The sequence below is a fragment of the Oncorhynchus nerka genome, linkage group LG18 (genome assembly GCF_034236695.1).
Source record: "Oncorhynchus nerka isolate Pitt River linkage group LG18, Oner_Uvic_2.0, whole genome shotgun sequence".
Taxonomy (NCBI): domain Eukaryota; kingdom Metazoa; phylum Chordata; class Actinopteri; order Salmoniformes; family Salmonidae; genus Oncorhynchus; species Oncorhynchus nerka.
The window spans coordinates 73,875,895-73,903,007 of NC_088413.1; the positions used below are offsets into that span (position 1 = coordinate 73,875,895).

General features: G+C 43.2%; 1 protein-coding gene across 1 annotated transcript in view; it reads left to right on the forward strand.

The window, feature by feature from the left end:
- LOC115146520 (connector enhancer of kinase suppressor of ras 1-like) overlaps positions 1-27,113 on the forward strand; it is a 101,269-nt gene that overhangs the window by 42,866 nt on the left and 31,290 nt on the right. The window contains exons 5-9 of the mRNA XM_065004335.1: positions 3,695-3,736; positions 7,430-7,549; positions 18,758-18,826; positions 19,784-19,912; positions 21,919-22,001. Coding sequence (XP_064860407.1) covers positions 3,695-3,736; positions 7,430-7,549; positions 18,758-18,826; positions 19,784-19,912; positions 21,919-22,001 — 443 coding nt within the window. The remainder of the gene's footprint in view (positions 1-3,694; positions 3,737-7,429; positions 7,550-18,757; positions 18,827-19,783; positions 19,913-21,918; positions 22,002-27,113) is intronic.

The following is a 27,113-nucleotide window of genomic DNA, read 5'->3' on the forward strand; positions in this document are numbered from 1 at the left end:
CTGTTTTCACTTTGTCATTATGTTGTATTATGTATAGATTGCTGAGGATTTTTATTTATTTAATCCATTTCAGAATAAGGCTTTAACGTAACAAAATATGGGAAAAGTCAAGGGGTCTGAATACTTTCCGAAGGCACTGTATGTCATATCCTGTTCTGTGGGTTCACAAATACAGAAGAAGAATGCATCCCAGGAGCATAGATGAAGCATGATTATGGTTGGTAATAGCAGCTCATGGGGGATTTGAATAATTTAAATAGATGGCACCTGTCGTAGAGAATCTGTAACGTTTGGATGTCAGTCAACTTAGAGGTCTGTGGACATTGTACAAACTTAGATTTTGGAGTGTACCGCCCCTTTAACTATTGAGCTGGGGATCAGAGTGGCAGGATGTCTTTAGAGGTTTATGTAAGAAGTTCTGTGGCGTGGTGCCCTGATGTAAATAGATCAAACTCAAGCATCTCTGTCTCTCGGCGGTTTTTCACTCGCTCTCTCTTTCTTCCTCTCTCTTTCTTCCTCTCTCTCTCTCTCTCACTCTCTCTTTCTTCCTCTCTCTCTCTCGCTCTCTCTCACGTCACACAAGCTTTAATTGACTAACTGTAATCCTAGCGTTCAGTACTTACAGGAACTCACAGGATTTACCCTCCACCCCACAGGGAAACCCAGGTAAACACACACACCGTGTCTCAGGAACAAAAATAACCTCCCACTCACTCTGCTATGTTGACATAATGTTGTATCAGTATTGCGTAACAGTGCCTTTGAATACAATTGCTCTGCCCCTCTAAAAAGTTGTGTTTGTCAATGAAGTAACAGGTGAGATAAATACAGTGAGCACGTGGGCGTTATAGTGCTAATAGTAATCTCTAATAGTCCACTTCCTGGTGTTTTGGAATGCCTCAGGTCTTTTTATCCGAAAAAAAATAGTACATCAAACCATCAGAATGTCCCACTGTCAGATATCAATACTGTTTTCAGTCTCTGGGGGGCTCTTTTATTATTCCACAGTCCCTGAACCTGTTGTTTTCTACTCTTTCTACAGGATTCTACTGTGTCTGACCCTGTTGTTTTCTACTCTTTCTACAGGATTCTACTGTGTCTGACCCTGTTGTTTTCTACAGGATTCTACTGTGTCTGACCCTGTTGTTTTCTACTCTTTCTACAGGATTCTACTGTGTCTGACCCTGTTGTTTTCTACAGGATTCTACTGTGTCTGACCCTGTTGTTTTCTACTCTTTCTACAGGATTCTACTGTGTCTGACCCTGTTGTTTTCTACAGGATTCTACTGTGTCTGACCCTGTTGTTTTCTACAGGATTCTACTGTGTCTGACCCTGTTGTTTTCTACAGGATTCTACTGTGTCTGACCCTGTTGTTTTCTACAGGATTCTACTGTGTCTGACCCTGTTGTTTTCTACAGGATTCTACTGTGTCTGACCCTGTTGTTTTCTACAATATTCTACTGTGTCTAACCCTGTTGTTTTCTACAGGATTCTACTGTGTCTGACCCTGTTGTTTTCTACAATATTCTACTGTGTCTGACCCTGTTGTTTTCTACACGATTCTACTGTGTCTGACCCTGTTGTTTTCTACAGGATTCTACTGTGTTGGACCCTGTTGTTTTCTACTCTTTTTACAGGATTCTACTGTGTCTGACCCTGTTGTTTTCTACAGGATTCCACTGTGTCTGACCTTGTTGTTTTCTACACGATTCTACTGTGTCCGACCCTGTTGTTTTCTACACGATTCTACTTTGTCTGACCCGGTTATTTTCTACAGGATTCTACTGTGTCTGACCCTGTTGTTTCTACACGATTCTACTGTTTCTGACCCTGTTGTTTTTTACTCTTTTTACAGGATTCTACTGTTTCTGACCCTGTTGTTTTCTACTCTTTTTACAGGATTCTACTGTGTCTGACCCTGTTGTTTTCTACAGGATTCTACTGTGTCTGACCCTGTTGTTTTCTACACGATTCTACTCTGTCTGACCCTGTTGTTTTCTACTCTTTTTACAGGATTCTACTGTGTCTGACCCTGTTGTTTTCTACAATATTCTACTGTGTCTAACCCTATTGATTCTACTGTGTCTGACCCTGTTGTTTTCTACAGGATTCTACTGTGTCTGACCCTGTTGTTTTCTACAGGATTCTACTGTGTCTGACCCTGTTGTTTTCTACAGGATTCTACTGTGTCTGACCCTGTTGTTTTCTACAGGATTCTACTGTGTCTGACCCTGTTGTTTTCTACAATATTCTACTGTGTCTAACCCTATTGTTTTCTACAGGATTCTACTGTGTCTGACCCTGTTGTTTTCTACAGGATTCTACTGTGTTGGACCCTGTTGTTTTTTACTCTTTTTACAGGATTCTACTGTTTCTGACCCTGTTGTTTTCTACTCTTTTTACAGGATTCTACTGTGTCTGACCCTGTTGTTTTCTACAGGATCTTTTCTGACCCTGGTTTTCTATTCTACTGTGTCTGACCCTGTTGTTTTCTACAGGATTCTACTGTGTCTGACCCTGTTGTTTTCTACACGATTCTACTGTGTCTGACCCTGTTGTTTTCTACTCTTTTTACAGGATTCTACTGTGTCTGACCCTGTTGTTTTCTACAGGATTCTACTGTGTCTGACCCTGTTGTTTTCTACACGATTCTACTTTGTCTGACCCGGTTATTTTCTACAGGATTCTACTGTGTCTGACCCTGTTGTTTTCTACAGGATTCTACTGTGTCTGACCTTGTTGTTTTCTACACGATTCTACTGTGTCTGACCCTGTTGTTTCTACACGATTCTACTGTGTCTGACCCTGTTGTTTTCTACTCTTTTTACAGGATTCTACTGTGTCTGACCCTGTTGTTTTCTACAGGATTCTACTGTGTCTGACCCTGTTGTTTCTACACGATTCTACTGTGCCTGACCCTGTTGTTTTCTACACGATTCTACTGTGTCTGACCCTGTTGTTTTCTACACGATTCTACTGTGTCTGACCCTGTTGTTTTCTACACGATTCTACTTCGTCTGCCCCGGTTATTTTCTACAGGATTCTACTGTGTCTGACCCTGTTGTTTCTACACGATTCTACTGTGTCTGACCCTGTTGTTTTCTACACGATTCTACTGTGTCTGACCCTGTTGTTTTCTACAGGATTCTACTTTGTCTGACCTGGTTATTTTCTACAGGATTCTACTGTGTCTGACCCTGTTGTTTCTACACGATTCTACTGTGTCTGACCCTGTTGTTTTATACAGGATTCTACTGTGTCTGACCCTGTTGTTTTCTACACGATTATACTGTGTCTGACCCTGTTGTTTTCTACACGATTCTACTATGTCTGACCCTGTTGTTTTCTACAGGATTCTACTTTGTCTGACCCTGTTGTTTTCTACAGGATTCTACTGTGTCTGACCCGGTTGTTTTCATTGTGCTCTTTTGACAGGATTCCACACTCCCTGACCCAGTTGTTTTCTACAGGATTCTACTATGTCTGACCCTGATGTTTTCATTGTGCTCTTTTGACAGGATTCCACACTCCCTGATCCTGTTGTTTTCTACTCTTTTGATAGGATTCTACTGTGTCTGACCCTGATGTTTTCATTGTGCTCTTTTGACAGGATTCCACACTCCCTGACCCGGTTGTTTTCTACAGGATTCTACTGTGTCTGACCCTGATGTTTTCATTGTGCTCTTTTGACAGGATTCCACAGTTTACGAGAAAGAAAAAGACATCATCTCCATCGTGAGTACACTCATATCCATTGATTTCTTTCCCTCAGCTACTTTCTTTTCTAAATACTGTTCCTAATTATTGAATTGAAACATTCATTTCTGTATAATGATTTTAATCATTGAGGGTCAAAGATGAAGTGTGGTGGTGCAACGGATCGGTTGTTTATTCAATAAATCAACGTTTAATTATATCTGGCTCTGCTCAAATAAATGTCTTCTAGACTAGTGTAACCATTTCCCCAGAATCTATTTTCATTTTAGTTTGAGTTTTTTCCAGTTCTAATGCAAACAACAACTTAATTAGAAGCATGAGATTTGATACATCGAAATAAATACTGAACAAAAATATAAAAACAACATGCAAGAATTTCAAATATTGTACTAAGTTACAGAAATCATTCAACTTAAAAAAAAATCATTAGGCACTAATCTATGGATTTCACATGACTGGGCAGGGGTGCTGGGCAGGCTAACCCACTGGGGGGGGTTGGCCCAGCCAATCAGAACAGGTTTTTCCCCACAAAAAGAAATAAGCTATTTATGAGTATGGAACTTTTCTGGGATCTTTTATTTCAGCTCATTGAACATGGGACCAACACTTTACATGTTGCGTTTATATTTTCTTTCAGTGTAGTATGGAGACATGAATTTAAAATGAATCACTAGTCTACAAACAATACCCCATAATGTCAATGAAATTATGTTTAAATAATGTTAAAAAAATTAAAAGCTGAAATGTCTTGAGTCAATAAATATTACGTCAAGCCTAAATCAGTTCAGGAGTAAAAATGTTCTTAAGTCATAATAAGTTGTATTGACTCACTCTGTGTGTAATAATAGTGTTTAACATGATTTGAATGAATATCTCATCTCTGTACCCCACACATGCAATTACCTGTAAGGTTCTTCAGTCGAGTAGTGAATTTCAAACACAGATTCAACCACAAACACCAGGGAGGTTTTCCCATGCCTGTCAAAGAAGGGCACCTATTGGTTAAAAAAAAGAAGCAGACATTGAATATCCCTTTGAGCATGCTGAAGATATTAATTACACTTTGGATGGCGTATCAACACATCCAGTCACTACAAAGATACAGGCGTCCTTCCTAACTCAGTTCCCAGAGAGGAAGGAAGCCTGTACAGAATAAAAATATTCTATAACAAGTGACATACAGAAATCTCATTTGAAGAAATCTCGTTTGAAATCTCAGTTTAAGTCGGAAGTTTACATATACTTAGGTTGGAGTCATTAAGACTCGTTTTTCAACCACTCCACAAACTTCTTGTTAACAAACTATAGTTTTGGCAAGTCGGTTAGGACATCTACTTTGTTCATGACACAAGTCATTTTTCCAAAAATTGTTTACAGAAAGATTATTTCACTTATAATTCACTGTATCACAATACCAGTGGGTCAGAGGTTTACATACACCAAGTTGACTGTGCCTTTGAACTTCTTGCAAACTTCCAGAAAATTATGGCATGGCTTTAGAAGCTTCTGATAGGCTAATTGACATGATCTGGGTTAATTGGAGGTGTACCTGTGGATGTATTTCAAGGCCTACCTTCAAACCCAGTGCCTCTTTGCTTGACATGGGAAAATCAAAAGAAAGTAGCCAAGACCTCAGGAAAAAAAATTGTAGACCTCCACAAGTCAGGTTCATCCTTGGGAGCAATTTCCAAATGCCTGACGATACCACGTTCATCTGTACAAACAATAGTACACAAGTATAAACACCATGGGCCCACGCAGTCGTCATACCGCTCAGGTCTCCTAGATATGAACGTACTTTGGTGCGAAAAGTGCAAATCAATCAAAGAACAACAGCAAAGGACCATGTGAAGATGCTGGAGGAAACAGGTACAAAAGTATCTATTTCCACGAGTCCTATATCGACATAACCAAAACTGCCATTTAAAAAAAAGCCAGACTATGGTTTACAACTGCATATTGGGACAAATATCGTACTTTCCTCTGGTCTGATGAAACAAAAATAGAACTGTTTGGCCATAATGACCATCGTTATGTTTGGAGGAAAAAGGGTACGGCTTGCAAGCCAAAGAACACCATCCCAACCATGAAGCATGGGGGTGGCATCATCATGTTGTGAGGGTGCTTTGCTACAGGAGGGACTGGTGCACTTAACAAAATAGATGGTATCAGGAGGAAGGACAATTATGTGGATATATTGAAGCAACATCTCAAGACATCAGTCAGGAAGTTAAAGCTTGGTCGCAAATGGGTCTTCCAAATGGACAATGACCCCAAGCATACTTTCAAAGTTGTGGCAAAATGGCTTAAGGACAACAAAGTCAAGGTATTGGAGTGGCCATCAGAAATCCCTGACCTCAATCATATAGAACATTTGTGGGCAGAACTGAAAAATTGTGTGCGAGGAGGCCTACAAACCTGACTCAGTTACACCAGCTCTGTCCGGAGGAAAGGGCAAGAATTCATCCAACTTAGTGTGAGAAGCTTGTGGAAGGCTACCTGAAACGTTTGACACAAGTTAAACAATGTAAAGGCAATGCTACCAAATAATAATTGAGTGTATGTGAACTTCTGACCCAGTGGAAATGTTGTATTTTTATTTATTTCACCTTTATTTAACCAGGTAGGCTAGTTGAGAACAAGTTCTCATTTACAACTGTCACCTGGCCAAGATAAAGCAAAGCAGTGTGACACACAACAACAAAGCGTTACACATGGAGTAAACAAGCGTACAGTCAATAACACAATAGAGAAAAAGAAAGTCTATATACAGTGTGTGCAAATGGCGCGAGGAGGTAAGGCAATAAATAGGCCATAGTAGTGAAGTAATTACTATTTAGCAGATTAACACTGGAGCGATAGATGAGCAGATGTGCAAGTAGAAATGGTGTGCAAAAGAGCAGAAAAGTAAATAAAAACAATATGGGGATGAGGTAGGTAGATTGGGTGGGCTATTTACAGATGGGCTATGTACAGCTGCAGCGATCGGTTAGCTGCTCAGATGGCTGATGTTTAAAGTTAGTGAGGGACATATGAGTCTCCAGCTTCAGCGATTTTTGCAAATCGTTCCAGTCATTGGCAACAGAGAACTGGAAAGGCAGCCAAAGGAAGTGTTGGCTTTGGGGATGACCAGTGAGATACACCTGTTGGAGCGCGTGCTATGGGTGAGTGTTGTTATCATGACCAGTGAGCTGAGATAAGGCGGAGCTTTACCTATTATAGACTTATCGATGACCTGGTGCCAGTGGTCTGGCGATGAATATGATACGAGGGCCAGCCGACTAGAGCATACAGGTCGCAGTGGTGGGTGGTATAAGGGGCTTTGGTGACAAAACGGATGGCACTGTGATAGACTGCATCCAGTTTGCCGGGTAGAGTAGTGAAAGCTATTTTGTAGATGACATCGCCGAAGTTGAGGATCGGTAGAATAGTCCGTTTTAAAGAAATTAAAGCTGAAATAAATCATTCTCTCTACTATTATTCTGACATTTCACATTCTTAAAATAAAGTGGTGATCCTAACTGACCTAAAACAGGGAATATTTACTAGGATTAAATGTCAGGAATCGTGAAAAACTGAGTTTTTAAATGTATTTAGCTAAGGTGTATGTAAACTTCCGACATCAACTGTATGTATTCACAACCCTTCACAAGTAGACCCATATAAAATATAAGTGGAACCATTTTTAATGTACAACATCTCTCCCGCCAGTGTCGTCAGTTGGTGGCGGTGTGTGATGAGATTCTGTACTGCAGTCCAGAGGTGCTCCTTACCCACACTGCCCAGCTGGAGAGGGTTGACCTGGTGCCTGTCTTTGACGGCGATCACCTGGTAAGTAGGACACTGTCAGTGTCATTCTAATGAACCAACCAGATCTGCGACAGGCTCTGGCTAACCAATCAGAACATCTGCTATTGAGCCCTGTCTGTATATCTCTTACTCTGTCTGTCTCTACCTCTACCTCCTCTCTACTTCCTGTCTCTACTTCCTGTCTCTACCTGTACTTCCTGTCTCTACCTCTACCTCTTGTCTCTACCTCCTCTCTACTTTCTGTCTGTCTCTCTGTCTAACTAATCAGACATAATTTCTTTACATTCCATTCGGAAAGGTATTCAGACCCCTTGACTTTTTCCACATTTTGTTACATTACAGCCTTATTCCAAAATTGATTAAATGAAACATGTTCCTCATCAATCTACACACAAGAGCTCAGAGACAGGATTGTGTCGGCACAGGGTACCAAAACATGTCTGCAGCATTGAAGGTCCCCAAGAACACAGTGGCCTCCATCATTCTTAAATGGAGAAGTTTGGAACCACCAACACCCTTACTAGAGCTGGCCGCCCGGCGAAACGGGAAGAAGGGCCTTGGTCAGTCAGGTGACCAAGAACATGATGGTCACTCTGACAAAGCTCCAGAGTTCCTCTGTGGAGATTGGAGACACTTCCAGGTGGACAACCATCTCTGCAGCACTCCACCAATCAGGATTTTATGGTAGAGTGGCCAGATGGAAGCCACTCTTCAGTAAAAGGCACATGACAGCTTGCTTTGAGTTTCCCAAAAGGCCCCTAAAAAACTCTCAGACCATGAGAAACAAGATTTTATGGTCTGATTAAACCAAGATTGAACTCTTTGTCCTGAATTCCAAACGTCACGTCTGGAGGAAACATGGCACCATCCCTACGGTGAAGCATATTGTTGGCAGCATCATGCTGTGAGAATGTTTTTCAGCGGCATGGACTGGGTGACTAGTCAGGATTGAGGCAAACATGAACGGAGCAAAGTACAGAGAGATCCCTGATGAAAACCTGCTCCAGTGAGCTCAGGACCTCAGACTGGGGCGAAGGTTCGCCTTCCAACAGGACAATGACCCTAAGCACACAGCCAAGACAATGCAGGAGTGGGTTCGGGACATGTCTCTGAATGTCCTTGAGTGGCCCAGTCAGAACCCGGACTTGAACCTGATCGTCCATCTCTGGAGAGACCTGAAAATAGCTGTGCAGCGACGCTCCCCATCCAACCTGACAGGGCTTGAGAGGACCTGGGAGAAACTCTCCAAATACAGGTGTGCCAAGCTTGTAGCGTTATACCCAAGAAGACTTGAGGCTGTAATCTCTGCCAAAGATGCTTCAACAAAGTACTGAGTAAAGGGTCTGAATACTTATGTAAATTTGATATTTGATTTTTTTATACATTCGCAAAAACAAGCTGTTTTAGCTTTGTCGTTATGGGGGATTGTGTGTAGATTGAGGAATAAAAAATATATATATATTTTAGAATAAGGCTGTAACGTAACTGTGGAAAAATTCTTTGTTTTGAATACTTTCCTGAACTGTTTGTCATCCTGAGTGTCCTTTAGGGATGACTCACGTTCTCGTCCTCTCTCTATGCTCTACTTCTCTCACACTCTGTACTCCTTATTTCATTTCTGTTTCATCATTCTCTCTGATCCTTTATTCAAACTTCTTGTACACTTTCTCCTCGGCCTAGCTCTCTCGCTCTATCCAATCAGTCCTCAATCGACCTCCTCTTTTGTTATAGGTGTCTCATTTGCTCTCCTTTTCTCTTTGCTTCTCTCTCTCCTACGTTTTCTGACGTTTTTTTCCTCAGTTTTTCGTTTTCACTCCGTCAGGGTAAAGTTTCACCATCCCCCGTAGGCAGCATTTAAAGTTTGGGGGGGTGTAACTTTCTATGATAAAGCATTGCATGGTTCTAACATCGCCTACTATTACTAATGTGATGAGTAGATTGGATAGTCATAAATTAGGCTAATAATCTAGCTGACGCACTGTTCGCAAAAAATATGGTTCTCCTTTCCTTGTCCTTTTCCTTTGCACATCCACAACTCAGCCCCAGCTAGAGGGACATTTTCTAGGAGGATCTGAGAAATATCTGACATATCCACAGCTCAGCCCCAGCTAGAGGGGCATTTCACAAACGCATTTCATGCAATACTCCATTACTTTATTATCTATGACTTGAGACCATTAGCATACTCTTTAATACCACAAAATGACAGGGAAGGCTGATCAGCTGACACTGACAAACTAAGCTCAATAAAAACAACCTTGTCTTGAATGCAACCATCTAATCGAGGCCTATGAAAGGGGAGATGCATGTTGTAGGCTATGACGTCTATCTAGCCTGGAGGAGGAAATGATTGTCCTAAAAAACTTGGCATGGACTCACCTAATGATCAAGACAGTGAATATGCGCCACAAAATCAACTGGAATATGCTCTCTGCTATTGTGGCAATAAGATTGCTGGCTTAATAGCCTATTTGGGAGTTTTTCACACTTTGATAGCCTAACTAAAGGTCATTCTGATCTTTGTCTCCTCTCTTTTGTGTTTTTCCCACAATTTGTGTTTTTAAATATTGTATTGTGATAGGCTTACGCCTATTTTAGTTGCTTTTCACTGACAGCCGCAAATCAATGATCAGCTCTGATATTTGCTACACGCACTGCCCAAATTGTAGGCTTCCCAAACTCTGTGCTTCCAGGCTGTATGCGCTTGTGATTTTAAAACAATCCTCAGCTATTTAAAAAAATAATAATAATAATAATAAAAAGGGAATGATCCTCTGGGGCAGATAATGCTCTCTGGTGTAGTGTTTTGAAGGATTTCATTTATTTTTGTTAGGGGAAGCTTTTGGACACGCCACCTATGCCACCACTGCTATGCCACCACTGCTATGCCACCACTGCTATGCCACCACTGCTATGCCACCACTGCTATGCCACCACTCCTATGCCACCACTGCTATGCCACCACTGCTATGCCACCACTCCTATGCCACCACTCCTATGCCACCACTGCTATGCCACCACTGCTATGCCACCACTGCTATGCCACCACTCCTATGCCACCACTGCTATGCCACCACTGCTATGCCACCACTCCTATGCCACCACTCCTATGCCACCACTGCTATGCCACCACTCCTATGCCACCACTGCTATGCCACCACTCCTATGCCACCACTCCTATGCCACCACTGCTATGCCACCACTGCTATGCCACCACTGCTATGCCACCACTCCTATGCCACCACTGCTATGCCACCACTGCTATGCCACCACTGCTATGCCACCACTGCTATGCCACCACTGCTATGCCACCACTGCTATGCCACCACTGCTATGCCACCACTGCTATGCCACCACTGCTATGCCACCACTGCTATGCCATCACTCCTATGCCACCACTGCTATGCCACCACTGCTATGCCACCACTGCTATGCCACCACTGCTATGCCACCACTGCTATGCCACCACTCCTATGCCACCACTCCTATGCCACCACTCCTATGCCACCACTATCAATCAATCAAATGTATTTCTGAAGCCCTTCTTATATCAGCTGATGTCACAAAGTGCTGTAACAGAAACCCAGCCTAAAACCCCAAACAGCAAGCAATGCAGGTGTAGAAGCATGACCAAATGTATGTGGACATCTGCTCGTCGAACATCTCATTCCAAAATCACGGGCATTAATACGGAGTTGGTTCCCCCTTTGCTGCCATGACAGCCTCCACTCTTCTGGGAAGGCTTTCCACTACATGTTGGAACATTGCTGGGAACTCGGTAACAGAGGACTGACGTTTTTTACGTGTTATATGCTTCAGCACTCGGCGGTGCCATTCTGTGAGCTTGTGTGGCCTTCAGCACTCGGCGGTGCCATTCTGTGAGCTTGTGTGGCCTTCAGCACTCGGCGGTGCCATTCTGTGAGCTTGTGTGGCCTTCAGCACTCGGCGGTGCCATTCTGTGAGCTTGTGTGGCCTTCAGCACTCGGCGGTGCCATTCTGTGAGCTTGTGTGGCCTTCAACTTCTCGGCTGAGCTCCGAGACGCTTCCACTTCACAATAACAGCACTTACAGTTGACCAGGGCAGCTCTAGCATGAAAGAAATTTGACGAACTGACTTGTTGGAAAGGTGGCATCCTATGACGGTGACATGTTGAAAGTCACGGAGCTCTAAAGTAAGGCCTTTCTACTGCCAATGTTTGTCTGTGGAGATTGCATGGCTGTGTGCTTGATTTTTATACACCTGTCAGTAACGGTTGTGGCTGAAATAGAAAAATCCACTAATTTGAAGGGGCGCCCACTGTGGGAGCGCACCCTCTGACCAGAGCACCCACTGTGGGAGCACACCCTCTGACCAGAGCACCCACTGTGGGAGCGGCCATTTTGTATTGTTGTTTTAAAGAAGAAGAAGAGGGAACAAAAAGCAAGTTGACAGTTGGGGGCGATGTGACCTGTCAGAGTGATTGGTTAGAATAGATCATTTGGGGTCATTGTTAATAGATCTTGGCTGACTGGGGCTATCTTCTGGGAGCAAGGTAATGGTTGTTGAAGTGGAGAGAGTGATGACCGCAGTCTGGTGTGTGTCACATTGCACTGCAGCGATGTTAAAAAACCCTGTTGTGTTTTAAATGCATGAACCCACTGGGACATGAGCCCACTGATGTGTTTCAAAGGCAACATGCAAGGCAGCGATCGCTTTCACCTTATCCAATGAGAGTTATGGAACCAGGTCTGTCTCTCATCCTCCCATCATCACGGCTCTCTCCCTTCATCTTCAGGCAACAACTGGGCAGTGTTCATTAGGGCAGCAAACGGAAGAAAACAAACTGAAACACGGAGGGATTATTATATCATGTTCAATTAGAAACGCTTGTCTTCGCTTTTCATTGCAAAATGTTTTGCTTCGTTGTACCCTAATGAATACAACCATTGCGTCTGAGGGGACGTGGTGGTGGCCTTTCACATTCAGATCTGCTCCAGTCCATAAATCTAAAAGCCCCAGGAGTCATGTGATGTATATTGATCACGGTTGGGCTATGCATGGTTCCCCTTACCGTGCCTGTGCAAATATCAATAAGGACCCCAAGAGAGAAGTGACATACAGGTAGATAGATCACTATGGGACAGGTAGCCTAGCGGTTGAAGGGAAACTCGACACAAAAATATCTTTTGATTTTTGTTTCATTAGTCCATTGTTGATATAGTCCCAAAATCTTTTCCATGTCAGCAATCAAGTTTTCAAGATGTACAACTTTCAAAATAATCAAATAGATCTTGAAAACTTGATTTCTGGGACTACTGTATATCAACAATGGACTAATGAAAAAAATACCCAAATATTGTTTTGGTGTGGAATGTTGGGCCAGTAACCAAAAGGTCGCTGGTTCGGAATCCGCTAGCCGACTAGGTTTTAAATGCATATGTCAATGTGCCCTTGAGCAAGGCACTTAACCCTAATTGCTCCTGTAAGCCATTCTGGATAAAATCATCTACTACAGGACTACATTGACAAATGTAAATGTTATTAGTATGGACATACAGGTAGATCACTATTAATCATTATATTTCCATGACAGGTGAAAGCTATGATCCTTTATTGATGTCACTCGTTAAATCCACTTCAATCAGTGTAGATGAAGGAGAGGAGACAATTTGAGACATGGATTGTGTATGTGTGCCATTCAGAGGGTGAATGGGCAAGACAAGAGATTTAAGGGACTTTGAACATGGTATAGTAGTAGGTGCAGGGCGCACCGGTTTGAGTCAAGAACTGCAACGCTGCTGTTTTTTTCACGGCCAACAGTTCCCCGTGTGTATCAAGAATGGTCCACCACCCAAAGGACATCCAGCCACCTGGACACTCAATATTAGGAAGGTGTACAGCACTCAGTGTACAGCACTCAGTGTACAGCACTCAGTGTACAGCACTCAGTGTACAGCACTCAGTGTACAGCACTCAGTGTACAGCACAGCACTCAGTGTACAGCACTCTGTGTACAGCACTCCGTGTACAGCACAGCACTCAGTGTACAGCACTCAGTGTACAGCACTCAGTGTACAGCACTCAGTGTACAGCACTCAGTGTACAGCACTCAGTGTACAGCACCAAGAGATGTTTGGGGGTTTGATTGCTGTGTAAGATGTCTAATTATATTGCGACTTTTGGCTAATTAATATTCAAGATAATTGACTGATTAATTACTGGGAAAATGACTTATTTGATTATTTATTTGATTTGGTTATCCTATCGAAATTAATCTGAGGGGCACCATTACTGGTTGGATTATAGAGAGGCCCTTAAATTAATTCTCAGTAGTTATCGTTAACCGTTATACCATGAATCTTATATTAACAATAGGCTTAGTCAACAGTAAATTTAATATATTCTCATTCTGAACAGTTGAGATGCTCTAAAACCTCAAGTACCCAATTGCTTGCAAATGAACTCAATGCCACAAATAATTCACTGAAGGTTTTATTCTATCCTTCCCCCTCTCAACCCTGTCCTTCAGAGCCCAATGGGCTATTACCATTACATTTTCAATGCACTTACTCTAAACAAAACCCAATAGGAGTAATGGCTTGTATTGCCTTGACATGCGGAAGGTCTGGTGTTCTGAATATGTGTGTGTGTGTGTGTGTGTGTGTGTGTGTGTGTGTGTGTGTGCGTGCGCCCTTGCTTGCGTGTGTGAATACTGTGTATTTAAAAATGCAATTTGTTAACTAACATCAGTCTGCCATAGAGGAAGAATTAACAAGTGCTTTGTAAAAAAACACAAATATCAGGGGATTACCACTCTAGATAGAATCAGTAGGAAACATGAACCTCGTGGCATCGTCTGTAAGCCAGTATAATCACAGTATAATGATGCCGCTATTAACTATAAAGGCGTAATGTTTATCACAAGCTGTTAGTGGGAGGGCTGTTCGCACTTCATTCCACTCTGGGCAAAAGTAGTCCAGTATATAGGGAATAGGTAGACATTTTGGATGCGCCTACTGGCCTGGGGCGGCAGGGTAGCCTAGTGGTTAGAGTTTTGGACTAGTAACCGAAAGGTTGCAAGTTCAAATCCCCGAGCTGACAAGGTACAAAATCTGTCATTCTGACCCTGAGCAGGCAGTTAACCCACTGTTCCTAGGCCGTCATTGAAAATAAGAATTTGTTCTTAACTGACTTGCCTAGTAAAATAAAGGTAAAATTTTAAAAAAGGTAATGCACTGGCTGTGTTAGGAATCTTACTGTGTTACATGTTATTTTTCTATTTATTTATTTAACCTTTTATTTAACTAGGCAAGTCAGTTAAGAACAAATTCTTATTTACAATGATGGCCTACCCCAGCCAAACCCTAACCTTGATGATGCTTGGGACAGCCAAACCCTAACCCGCTCTATGGGACTCCCAATCACAGCCGGTTGTGATACAGCCTGGAATCGAACCAGGGTTTGTAGTGACTCCTCTTGCACTGAAATGCAGTGCCTTAGACCGCTGTGCAACTCGGGAGTTATCTAGATTTATTAGTGGGGATTTAGTGTTGTGAAAGAGAATGGCTACTTAAATTAGTGAAATGATCGTAGGTGAAATAGCTGAGTGAAATGTCCTGCTTGGTTGAAGGAGGTTGCATAGTTAGGGCCAAGAGTTTTTTTTTTTTTACCATGTGACCTGATTATGGGGGGGGGGGTGTAACTCAATGTACTTTAAAATGACTGAAACCATATTGAAACTGTAGAAATAAAGGACCTCCATTCATACAGTATCTTGACTGTCCAGCTCGCTAACAGTCAGGAAGCATCGAAAAAAAATTTTTTATTTTATTTTATTGACGACGAGGGAAATATAACCAATTTTCAGTGTGGGCCCGCCAGACCTCGTTGAAGACCAAACACAGCCCCTGGGGCTAAATGAGGTGGACACACCTGCTCTACAGGCTGTTACTAGGCCCTGGAGTTTTTCTTTGTCAGGTGACCAGGAAAAACTCTTTGAACTACACTTATTGTTTACATATGAGCAACTCCATTCCGACAGTAAAATCCATCCTGACTCGGTTATGTCTGAAACTAGCCTGGTCCCAGATTTCTATGTGCTTTTGCCTTCTCCATTGTCATTGTTTGGCATGACAATTCCATTAGAAGTTTGCAAGAGAGCAGAAACCAACTAGCATCCAGGCTAGGATACTAACTCTACTGAATCCGCTTTAACAGTACATTGAAGTAATGAGTGATGAATGAGGTTTATCCGGACTTTATAGGCTGGGGTTTGGTTATACTCACCCAGTCAGATGAAGGCTTGCCAGGGAAAGGAGAGGGAACAGCGTTTTAGTACAATCTCTCCTCTGGGATAGCCTGCCTGGGATAAAGATGTTGATAAAGATGGCTACTCCTAATGGAGTCTATCTGAAGCATTCTGGATGCCATCTAACTTCCGAGCGAGAGATTCCATTTGTTTATAATTAGGATCCCCGTTAGCCGACGCCAATGGCGACAGCTAGTCTTAGTGGGGTCCGTCTCACAACGAGAAATACATTACAGACAAAATACTTTAAAATTGACATACATTTACATGAGATAGAAGGGAGTTCCATGCACTTATGATACTGTACTTTTCCCTGAATTTGTTCTGGACCTGGGTACTGTGAAAAGACCCCTGGTGGCATTTCTGGTGGGGTAAGTGTGTGCATTGAGTGTGGCGTCAAAAAAGCAGAGTATCTCTTTATTATGGACAGACCTCTTCCCTATCTTTACAACCATTGAATATACAGTGCCTTGCGAAAGTATTCGGCCCCCTTGAACTTTGCGACCTTTTGCCACATTTCAGGCTTCAAACATAAAGATATAAAACTGTATTTTTTTGTGAAGAATCAACAACAAGTGGGACACAATCATGAAGTAGAACGACATTTATTGGATATTTCAAACTTTTTTAACAAATCAAAAACTGAAAAATTGGGCGTGCAAAATTATTCAGCCCCTTTAATTTCAGTGCAGCAAACTCTCCAGAAGTTCAGTGAGGATCTCTGAATGATCCAATGTTGACCTAAATGACTAATGATGATAAATACAATCCACCTGTGTGTAATCAAGTCTCTGTATAAATTCACCTGCACTGTGATAGTCTCAGAGGTCCGATAAAAGCGCAGAGAGCATCATGAAGAACAAGGAACACACCAGGCAGGTCCGAGATACTGTTGTGAAGAAGTTTAATGCCGGATTTGGATACAAAAAGATTTCCCAAGCTTTAAACATCCCAAGGAGCACTGTGCAAGCGATAATATTGAAATGGAAGGAGTATCAGACCACTGCAAATCTACCAAGACCTGGCCGTCCCTCTAAACTTTCAGCTCATACAAGGAGAAGACTGATCAGAGATGCAGCCAAGAGGCCCATGATCACTCTGGATGAACTGCAGAGATCTACAGCTGAGGTGGGAGACTCTGTCCATAGGACAACAATCAGTCGTATATTGCACAAATCTGGCCTTTATGGAAGATTGGCAAGAAGAAAGCCATTTCTTAAAGATATCCATAAAAAGTGTCGTTTAAAGTTTGCCACAAGCCACCTGGGAGACACACCAAACATGTGGAAGAAGGTGCTCTGGTCAGATGAAACCAAAATTGAACTTTTTGGCAACAATGCAAAACGTTATGTTTGGCGTAAAAGCAACACAGCTCATCACCCTGAACACACCATCCCCACTGTCAAACATGGTGGTGGCAGCATCATGGTTTGGGCCTGCTTTTCTTCAGCAGGGACAGGGAAGATGGTTAAAATTGATGGGAAGTTGGATGGAGCCAAATACAGGACCATTCTGGAAGAAAACCTGATGGAGTCTGCAAAAGACCTGAGACTGGGATGGAGATTTGTCTTCCAACAAGACAATGATCCAAAACATAAAGCAAAATCTACAATGGAATGGTTCAAAAAGAAACATATCCAGGTGTTAGAATGGCCAAGTCAAAGTCCAGACCTGAATCCAATCGAGAATCTGTGGAAAGAACTGAAAACTGCTGTTCACAAATGCTCTCCATCCAACCTCACTGAGCTCGAGCTGTTTTGCAAGGAGGAATGGGAAAAAATTTCAGTCTCTCGATGTGCAAAACTGATAGAGACATACCCCAAGCGACTTACAGCTGTAATCGCAGCAAAAGGTGGTGCTACAAAGTATTTACTTAAGGGGGCTGAATAATTTTGCACGCCCAATTTTTCAGTTTTTGATTTGTTAAAAAAGTTTGAAATATCCAATAAATGTCGTTCCACTTCATGACTGTGTCCCACTTGTTGTTGATTCTTCACAAAAAAATACAGTTTTCTATCTTTATGTTTGAAACCTGAAATGTGGCAAAAGGTCGCAAAGTTCAAGGGGGCCGAATACTTTCGCAAGGCACTGTATATGTTTTGACCGTGACAGTTTACAATCTAAGGTAACATCAAGTGATTTAGTCTCCTCAACTTGTTCAACAGCCACACCATTCATTACCAGATTAAGCTAAGGTATAGAATTCAAGAAATGATTTGTACCAAATACAATGCTCTTAGTTTTAGAGATGTTCAGGACCAGTTTATTACTGGCCACCCATTCCAAAACTGACTTCAGTTCCTTGTTAAGGATTTCTGTAACCTCATTGGCTGTGTCTGCTGACACATGGTTGAGTCATCGGCATACATGGGGACACACATTTTGTTAAATGCCAGTGGCAGGTCATTGGTAAAAATAGAAAAGGGTAGAGGGTTTAGAGAGCTGCCCTGCGGCACACCACACTTTACACGTTTGACAGATAGATTGATAGATAGATAGATAGATAGATATATCTGAATCCACAATATGGCAGAGGTTGAAAAGCCATACAGTAAGATTTCTCAACAATAGGTGATGGTCAATAATATCAAAGGTTGTACTGAAATCTAACAGTACAGCTCCCAAAATCTTCTTATCAATTTCTTTCAACCAATCATCAGTCATTTGTGTCTGTGCAGTACATGTTGAATGCCCTTCTCTATAAGCATGCTGAAAGTCTTGTTCATGTTTACAGGGAAATAGCAGTGTGTTTGGTACGCAATGGCTGACATGACAAGAGGAAAACTGATGATGCACTACCCAATTTAGAACTTGCACCTTGCATTGAACCAGTTAAGATCAAAGGTCAAAACGCAGTGAATGTCACATCCATCATGAGGCTGTAGTGTGCTGTGACTGTCATACAGTCTCCAATAGTTGTGTATCTATCTATCTTTGGCAGTCACCCTCGGACTTCTGTGACAAGATATTAGCTGGGGACGAGGTGATCCAAGTCAATGACCAAATAGTGGTGAGTATATTGTGCACACACACACACACACACACACACACACACAACACACACACCCACACACACTGGCTGAGTCTGGCCCAGCCAAGCATGATTAATAATGATTATGATTATGACTGTAATAACGTTATCTGCCACAGTGGAGACTTGATCTGATAGTCATTGTCATTATCAGAGATCAAATCTAATGAGAGAGTTGAGCCATCAAGGTCTTAATAGTGTAACTCAGAGACCATGGGTGTTAACTGGTAATATAATTTACATATCGCTATAAGAATTGATTCCATGCCATCTAATTGATTTATTGGAAAAATGTATCATAAGCAAAAAGTGAATCAATGGTCCCAGATCTGTTTATGCTGTCTTGCCAGTCCATGACCATAGGAGTTGGCTACAGTGGATGCCACGAACGAGATCTCAGACCAGGCTAAATCAATGCTGTACAACATTGGGATTTCCATTGTGCTGAATGAATAGGTTGCACTGTATGTTATGACGTGTTACTTTCTTTTTGTCATGTTAGTGTAGGTCATAGTAGACTTGTCTTGAAGTAGTAGTTCAACGGTGCTTGATTGAGCTTGTCTGGGGCAAATAGAACCAATGATTGAGCTTGTCTGGAGCAAATAGACCCAATGATTGAGCTTGTCTGGAGCAAATAGAACCAATGATTGAGCTTGTCTGGAGCAAATAGAACCAATGATTGAGCTTGTCTGGAGCAAATAGAACCAATGGGAAAAGCCCCAAAAATACAAAGCCCACCCATTTGGCACTGCAGGCAGGCTCTAGCACAGGGGTGGGCAACTCCAGCCCTCTGATTGGGTGTCACAGTTTTTCCCCAGCCCCAGTTAACACACCTGTCTCCAATATATATATATACTATTCAATTCCAGGTCTAGGTCATTATGAATTATCTGGGTCTATATAAACTACAAGTCCCATGGTGCTGTGCTCTGTCAGGTTGGCTGGAGCAGGAATAACCTGTTGAAGAAACTACAGGAGAACCCCAGTGGGGTGACCCTGGTCCTCAAGAAGGTCCCCGTGTCCCTGAATCACAAAGACACACCCCAACAGCCCCCCTGCCCAAAGGTTGGTTATTATACAGTGTGAAACACACACACACACCACATTCTTATTTTCTTCAGGCCCATATTCACCACTACCTACGTTCATCATTCCACCACACCACCACAGACTGGACCCAGGATACATAGGATCAATACTCACTAGTTCATCATAAGTGACGTTTTCCTGACCACTGGTACTGACATAACATACTGTAATACTTTCTGGAAGGAGTAGGAAAAAGGAGTGTTTGTGTAATGTCTATAGGAGGAGGCTGGTGGGATGAGCTATAGGAGGATGGGCGCTCATTGTAACATGTAACAAATGGAACGGAGACTGTGGACAACCCCCTGTTGTTCTCTGCAAACATCAAAGCAGTGACTCGCTCCTGCAGGTTCATGCTCTACTATATCCGTAAGGTACGACCCTACCTCACGCAGGAAGGGGTCCTAATCCAGGCACTTGTCATCTCCCGTCTGGACTAGTGCAACACGCTGTTGACTGGGCCATGAAACACCTGCAATTTATCCAGAATGCTACAGTCCGCCTGGTGTGCAACCTTCCCAAGTTCTCCCATACCATCCTGCTCCTCCACGCTGAATTCCAATCGAAGTTCGCATCCACAACAAGACCATGGTACTTGCCTATGGAGCAGCAAGAGGAACTGCCCCTCCCTAACTTCAGGCTATGTTCAAACCCTACACCACAGCTCAAGTACTCCGTTCTGCCACCTCTGGTCTCTTGGCCCCCCCCACCCCTACTGGAGGGCAGCTCCCGCTCTGCTCAGTCAAAGCTCTTCTCTGTCCTGGAACCCCAATGGTGGAACCAGCTTCCCCCTGAAGCTAGGACAGCAGAGTCCCTGCCCATATTTCTGAAAATGTCTGAAACCCTACCTCTTAAAAGAGTATCTTAAATATTCCCACAGCCTCTCCCCCCCTCACGCACACACACACACTGACAGAACACAGACACAGAGAACCATGTGAATCAGTCATGACGCTTGCTGTCTTGCGTGTCCAGAAGCAGGTGCCTTGGTTTTGTTGTTTGTGTCAGGGCTGTCTGTTGGAGCGTGAATCTTTGTTTGTTTGTTTGCGTGTTGGTGTGTGTGTGTGTGTGTGTCCGTGTGTGTGTGTGTGTGTGTGTCCGTCCCGCGGGTGAATGGAGGCTGACGTGGAGGATGTCATGCGGATCATAAACTTTTTGTCCTGAAGGCTCAGAACACACACACACACTCACACACACACACACTCACACATACACTCACACACACACACACTCACACACACACACACACACACACACACACACACACTCACACACAAACACAAACACACTCACACACTCACAAACACACACACACTCACACACACTCACACACACACACACTCACACACACACTCTCACAAACACACTCACACACACTCTCACAAACACAAACACACTCACACACACTCTCACAAACACACACACACTCACACACACACTCTCACAAACACACACACACTCTCACAAACACACACACACTCTCACAAACACACACACACTCTCACAAACACACACACACTCTCACAAACACACACACACTCTCACAAACACACACACACACACACACACACGCTCACACACACTCTCACACACACTCTCACACACACTCTCACACACACACTCTCACACACACTCTCTCACACACACACACACACACACACACACACACATACGCACTCACTCACACACGCAATCTCACACACACGCACTCAAACACACACACTCACACAAATGCACACACTCTCACACACGCGCACACACTCTCACAAACGCGCACACACAACACACTCTCACAAACGCACACTCTCTCTCACACACACACACACACACACACACACACACACACACACACACACACACACACACACACACACACACTGCATTAAAAGGAACTATGCACAGTTTCCAACTTCACACCTTCTCTCTTCATCTGAAGTGACCAGAGTGGGCGGGGGGGTTAACACACTATGCTGGCTGGTTTTCAGGAAGAAGAAGAGGAGGAAGAGGGCAATCAGAGATTCTCCGTATTGGAGAGAGTAGCAGCCTCGGTTAGGTCCCTTTCATTCAGGTGAGTACAAACTCTCACTCACTCACTCACTCACTCACTCACTCACTCACTCACTCACTCAGACACTTTTTAAAAATGTGTATTATTATTATTTTATTTCACCTTTATTTAACCAGGTAGGCTTGTTGAGAACAAGTTCTCATTTACAACTGAGACCTGGCCAAGATAAAGCAAACCAGTGCAACACAAGCAACAACACATAAACAAACGTACAATCAATAACACAATAGAAAAGTATTTACAGTGTGTGCAAATGAGGTAAGTTAAGGCCATGGTGGCGAAGTAATTACAATTTAGCAATTAAACACTGAAGTGATAGATGTGCAGAAGATGCATGTGCAAGTAGAGATACTGGGGTGCAAAGGAGCAAAAAATAATAATAACAATATGGGGATGAGGTAGATGGATGGGCTGTTTACAGATGGGCTATTTACAGATGGGCTATTTACAGATGGGCTGTGTACAGATGCAATGATCTGTGAGCTGCTCTGACAGCTGATGCTTAAAGTTAGTGAGGGACATATGAGTCTACAGCTTCAGCGATTTTTGCAATTCATTCCAGTCATTGGCAGTAGAGAACTGGAAGGAAAGGAGGCCAAAGGAGGAATTGGCTTTGGGGGTGACCAGTGAAATTTACCTGCTGGAGTGCGCGCTACAGGTGGGTGCTGCTATGGTGACCAGTGAGCCGAGATATTTACCTAGCAAAGCCAAAGAACACCATCCCAACCATGAAGCATGGGGGTGGCATCATCATGTTGTGAGGGTGCTTTGCTACAGGAGGGACTGGTGCACTTAACAAAATAGATGGTATCAGGAGGAAGGACAATTATGTGGATATATTGAAGCAACATCTCAAGACATCAGTCAGGAAGTTAAAGCTTGGTCGCAAATGGGTCTTCCAAATGGACAATGACCCCAAGCATACTTTCAAAGTTGTGGCAAAATGGCTTAAGGACAACAAAGTCAAGGTATTGGAGTGGCCATCAGAAATCCTGACCTCAATCATATAGAACATTTGTGTGAAAAATTGTCGAGGAGGCCTACAAACCTGACTGTTACACCAGCTCTGTCCGGAGGAAAGGGCAAGAATTCATCCAACTTAGTGTGAGAAGCTTGTGGAAGGCTACCTGAAACGTTTGACACAAAAACAATGTAAAGGCAATGCTACCAAATAATAATTGAGTGTATGTGAACTTCTGACCCAGTGGAAATGTTGTATTTTTATTTATTTCACCTTTATTTAACCAGGTAGGCTAGTTGAGAACAAGTTCTCATTTACAACTGTCACCTGGCCAAGATAAAGCAAAGCAGTGTGACACACAACAACAAAGCGTTACACATGGAGTAAACAAGCGTACAGTCAATAACACAATAGAGAAAAAGAAAGTCTATATACAGTGTGTGCAAATGGCGCGAGGAGGTAAGGCAATAAATAGGCCATAGTAGTGAAGTAATTACTATTTAGCAGATTAACACTGGAGCGATAGATGAGCAGATGTGCAAGTAGAAATGGTGTGCAAAAGAGCAGAAAAGTAAATAAAAACAATATGGGGATGAGGTAGGTAGATTGGGTGGGCTATTTACAGATGGGCTATGTACAGCTGCAGCGATCGGTTAGCTGCTCAGATGGCTGATGTTTAAAGTTATTGAGGGACATATGAGTCTCCAGCTTCAGCGATTTTTGCAAATCGTTCCAGTCATTGGCAACAGAGAACTGGAAAGGCAGCCAAAGGAAGTGTTGGCTTTGGGGATGACCAGTGAGATACACCTGTTGGAGCGCGTGCTATGGGTGAGTGTTGTTATCATGACCAGTGAGCTGAGATAAGGCGGGGCTTTACCTAGCAAAGACTTATAGATGACCTGGAGCCAGTGGGTTTGGCGACGAGAATGAAGCGAGGGCCATCCAATGAGAGCGTACAGGTCGCAGTGGTGGGTAGTATATGGTACTTTGGTGACAAAACAAGGCACTGTGATAGAATACATCCAGTTTGCTGAGTAGAGTGTCGGAAGCTATTTTGTAAATGACATCGCTGAAGTCAAGGATCGGTAGGAGAGTCAGTTTCATGAGGGTATGTTTGGCAGCCTGAGTGAAGGAGGCTTTATTGCTAAATAGAAAGCCGATTCTAGATTTAACTTTGGATTGGAGATGCTTAATGTGAGTCTGGAAGGAGAGTTTACAGTCTAACCAGACACTTAGGTATTTGTAGTTGTCCACATATTCTAAGTCAGAACTGTCCAGAGTAGTGATGCTGGACGGGCGGGCAGCTGCGGGCAGCGATCGGTTGAAGAGCATGCATTTAGTTTTACTTGCATTCAGGAGCAGTTGGAGGCCACGGAAGGAGTGTTGTATGGCATTGAAGCTCGTCTGGAGGTTAGTTAACCCAGTGTCCAAAGAAGGGCCAGAAGTATACAGAATGGTGTCGTCTGCGTAGAGGTGGATCAGAGAATCACCAGCAGCAAGAGCGACGTCATTGATGTATACAGAGAAAAGAGTCGGCCCGAGAATTGAAGCCTGTGGCACCCCCATTGAGACTGCCAGAGGTCCGGACAAACAGGCCCTCCGATTTGACACACTGAACTCTATCAGAGAAGTAGTTGGTGAAACAGGCGAGGCAGTCATTTGAGAAACCAAGGCTATTGAGTCTGCCGATGAGAATGCGGTGATTGACAGAGTCGAAAGCCTTGGCCAGGTCGATGACGACGTCTGCACAGTACTGTCTTTTACCGATGGTGGTTATGATAACGTTTAGTACCTTGAGCGTGGCTGAGGTGCACCCGTAATCAGCTCGTAAACCAGATTGCATAGTGTAGAAGGTACGGTGTTTGTAAATTTAGCTTTTGAAGACCTTAGAAAGGCAGGGTAGAATAGATATAGGTCTGTAACAGTTTGGGTCTAGATTGTCTCCCCCTTTGAAGAGAGGGTTGACCGCAGCAGCTTTCCAATCTTTGGGAATCTCAGACGATACGAAAGAGAGGTTGAACAGGCTAGTAATAGGAGCTGCAAAAATTGCGGCGGATAATTTTAGAAAGAGAGAGTGCCAGATTGTCTAGCCCAGCTGATTTGTAGGGGTCCAGATTTTGCAGCTCTTTCATTACATCAGCTATCTGGATTTGGGTGAAGGAGAAATGGGGTGGGTGAGTTGCTGTGGAGGGTGCAGACACACAAACTCACAGGACACACACACACACACACACACATATTCACAGGATACACACACACACACACATACTCACACACACAGACAGACACACACACACACACACACACACTCTCACAGGACACACACACACTCACAGGACACACACACACTCACAGGACACACACACGGACACACTCACAGGACACACACACGGACACACACTCACACACACACATATTCACAGGATACACACACACACACATACTCACACACACAGACACACACAGACACACACACTCTCACAGGACACACACACACTCACAGGACACACACACGGACACACTCACAGGACACACACACAGACACACTCACAGGACACACACACACACACACACATCAGACAGGTATTACTACTTCAGATAGGGTTGAAACCACAGGAGGTTGGTGGCACATTAATTGGGGAGGACGTACTCGTGTTAATGTCTGGAGCGGAATCAGTGGAATGGTATCAAATAAATAAAACACATGGTTAGTCAGCGCGGGGATTTGATCCAGCAACCTTTCGGTTACTGGCCCAATGCTCCTACATTCAGAGGGGTTTGGGTTAAATGTGGAAGATACGTTTCAGTTGAATGCATTCAGTTGTACAACTGACTAGGTATCCCCCCTTTCCCTTTCATGTGTTGGATGCCATTCCATTGACTCGGTTCCAGCCATTATTATAAGCCATCCTCCCCTCAACAGCCTCCGCTGGTTGAAATACAGCATTTTGAAACAACCATTTGAACATATTTTTAATCTTTATCGAATGAAGTCGAGCATTTTTAAGCATTTTTAAAGAGTCTAAAGCATTTTCCTGTCTATAATGGGTGATTTTTATAAGAAATATCCAAAATGTTTCCTCTCGCACAAACTTGTCTGACCTGTCGGCAACATGACTCTGTAATGGACCAATGACTGTGTGACAAAGTCCATGTTGCAAATGCCGTAAAGGCTGCCATAGGCTGTCATTGACCACAGTACACTCAACAGGAAACCACAATACACTCAACAGGAAACCAACAGTGAGTTAGGGTACTGAATTATACTGTGCTTTGTGCTAGTTCCTGAAAGACATTTGACTCAGTCTGATATCCTATGGGAGTTGAGACTAGTTCTGACTTTCTAAGAAGTATTTAGTTCAAATTACAATTCCACACTTAAGAGCATTTTTAAAGGACAAATTCTCCCTAAAATGAGAGATTGTCAATTGCTTTTATAACCTGTGCAATGATCTAAAATTGCTATTAGTTCAGACCTCTAAAAATAGCCTAACTTTTATGTAGATGAGTTAGATGACAACGTCACCAAAAATGATGCGCGCGCTTCTATGGGGCAGAAGTCTGTGGTGTTGTCGTTCTGGATGACCAGATTGTTAGTAACCATGACAAGAAACTGCCATGAGTGGGGGTCGTAAAAGTGACTCGTTTCATCTTGTTCATCTTGTCTTGTTTTGAGGTGTTTTGACTGATGTCATATCTATGCTAATATGGCTGAAATATAGTTGTTTTCAATAAACATTGGAGATGAAATAGTTGACATGTTGGCAACAGTGTAAGCCAACCACGTCTGTTTAGCCGCATAGTGGCACACGCGTTGGTTTTGTTGCTATACAACCAACCCATCTTTGTTATGTTTTTATTTCCTGCTTCAGGTTTATATAGAAATGTGTTAGTTGTTGGCCCCTCCCACTCTTCTTTGGTGATGGTGTAGTGTGATCCTTCTCCCTGTGGGTGTGTGGTGTTGAGCAAGGCTGCCACCCAAGAGGGCAGTGTGGGTGGTGTTGAGCAAGGCTGCCACCCAAGAGGGCAGTGTGGGTGGTGTTGAACAAGGCTGCCACCCACGAGGGCAGAGGAGAGTGTGGGTGTTGTTGAACAAGGCTGCCACCCACGAGGGCAGAGGAGAGTGTGGGTGTTGTTGAACAAGGCTGCCA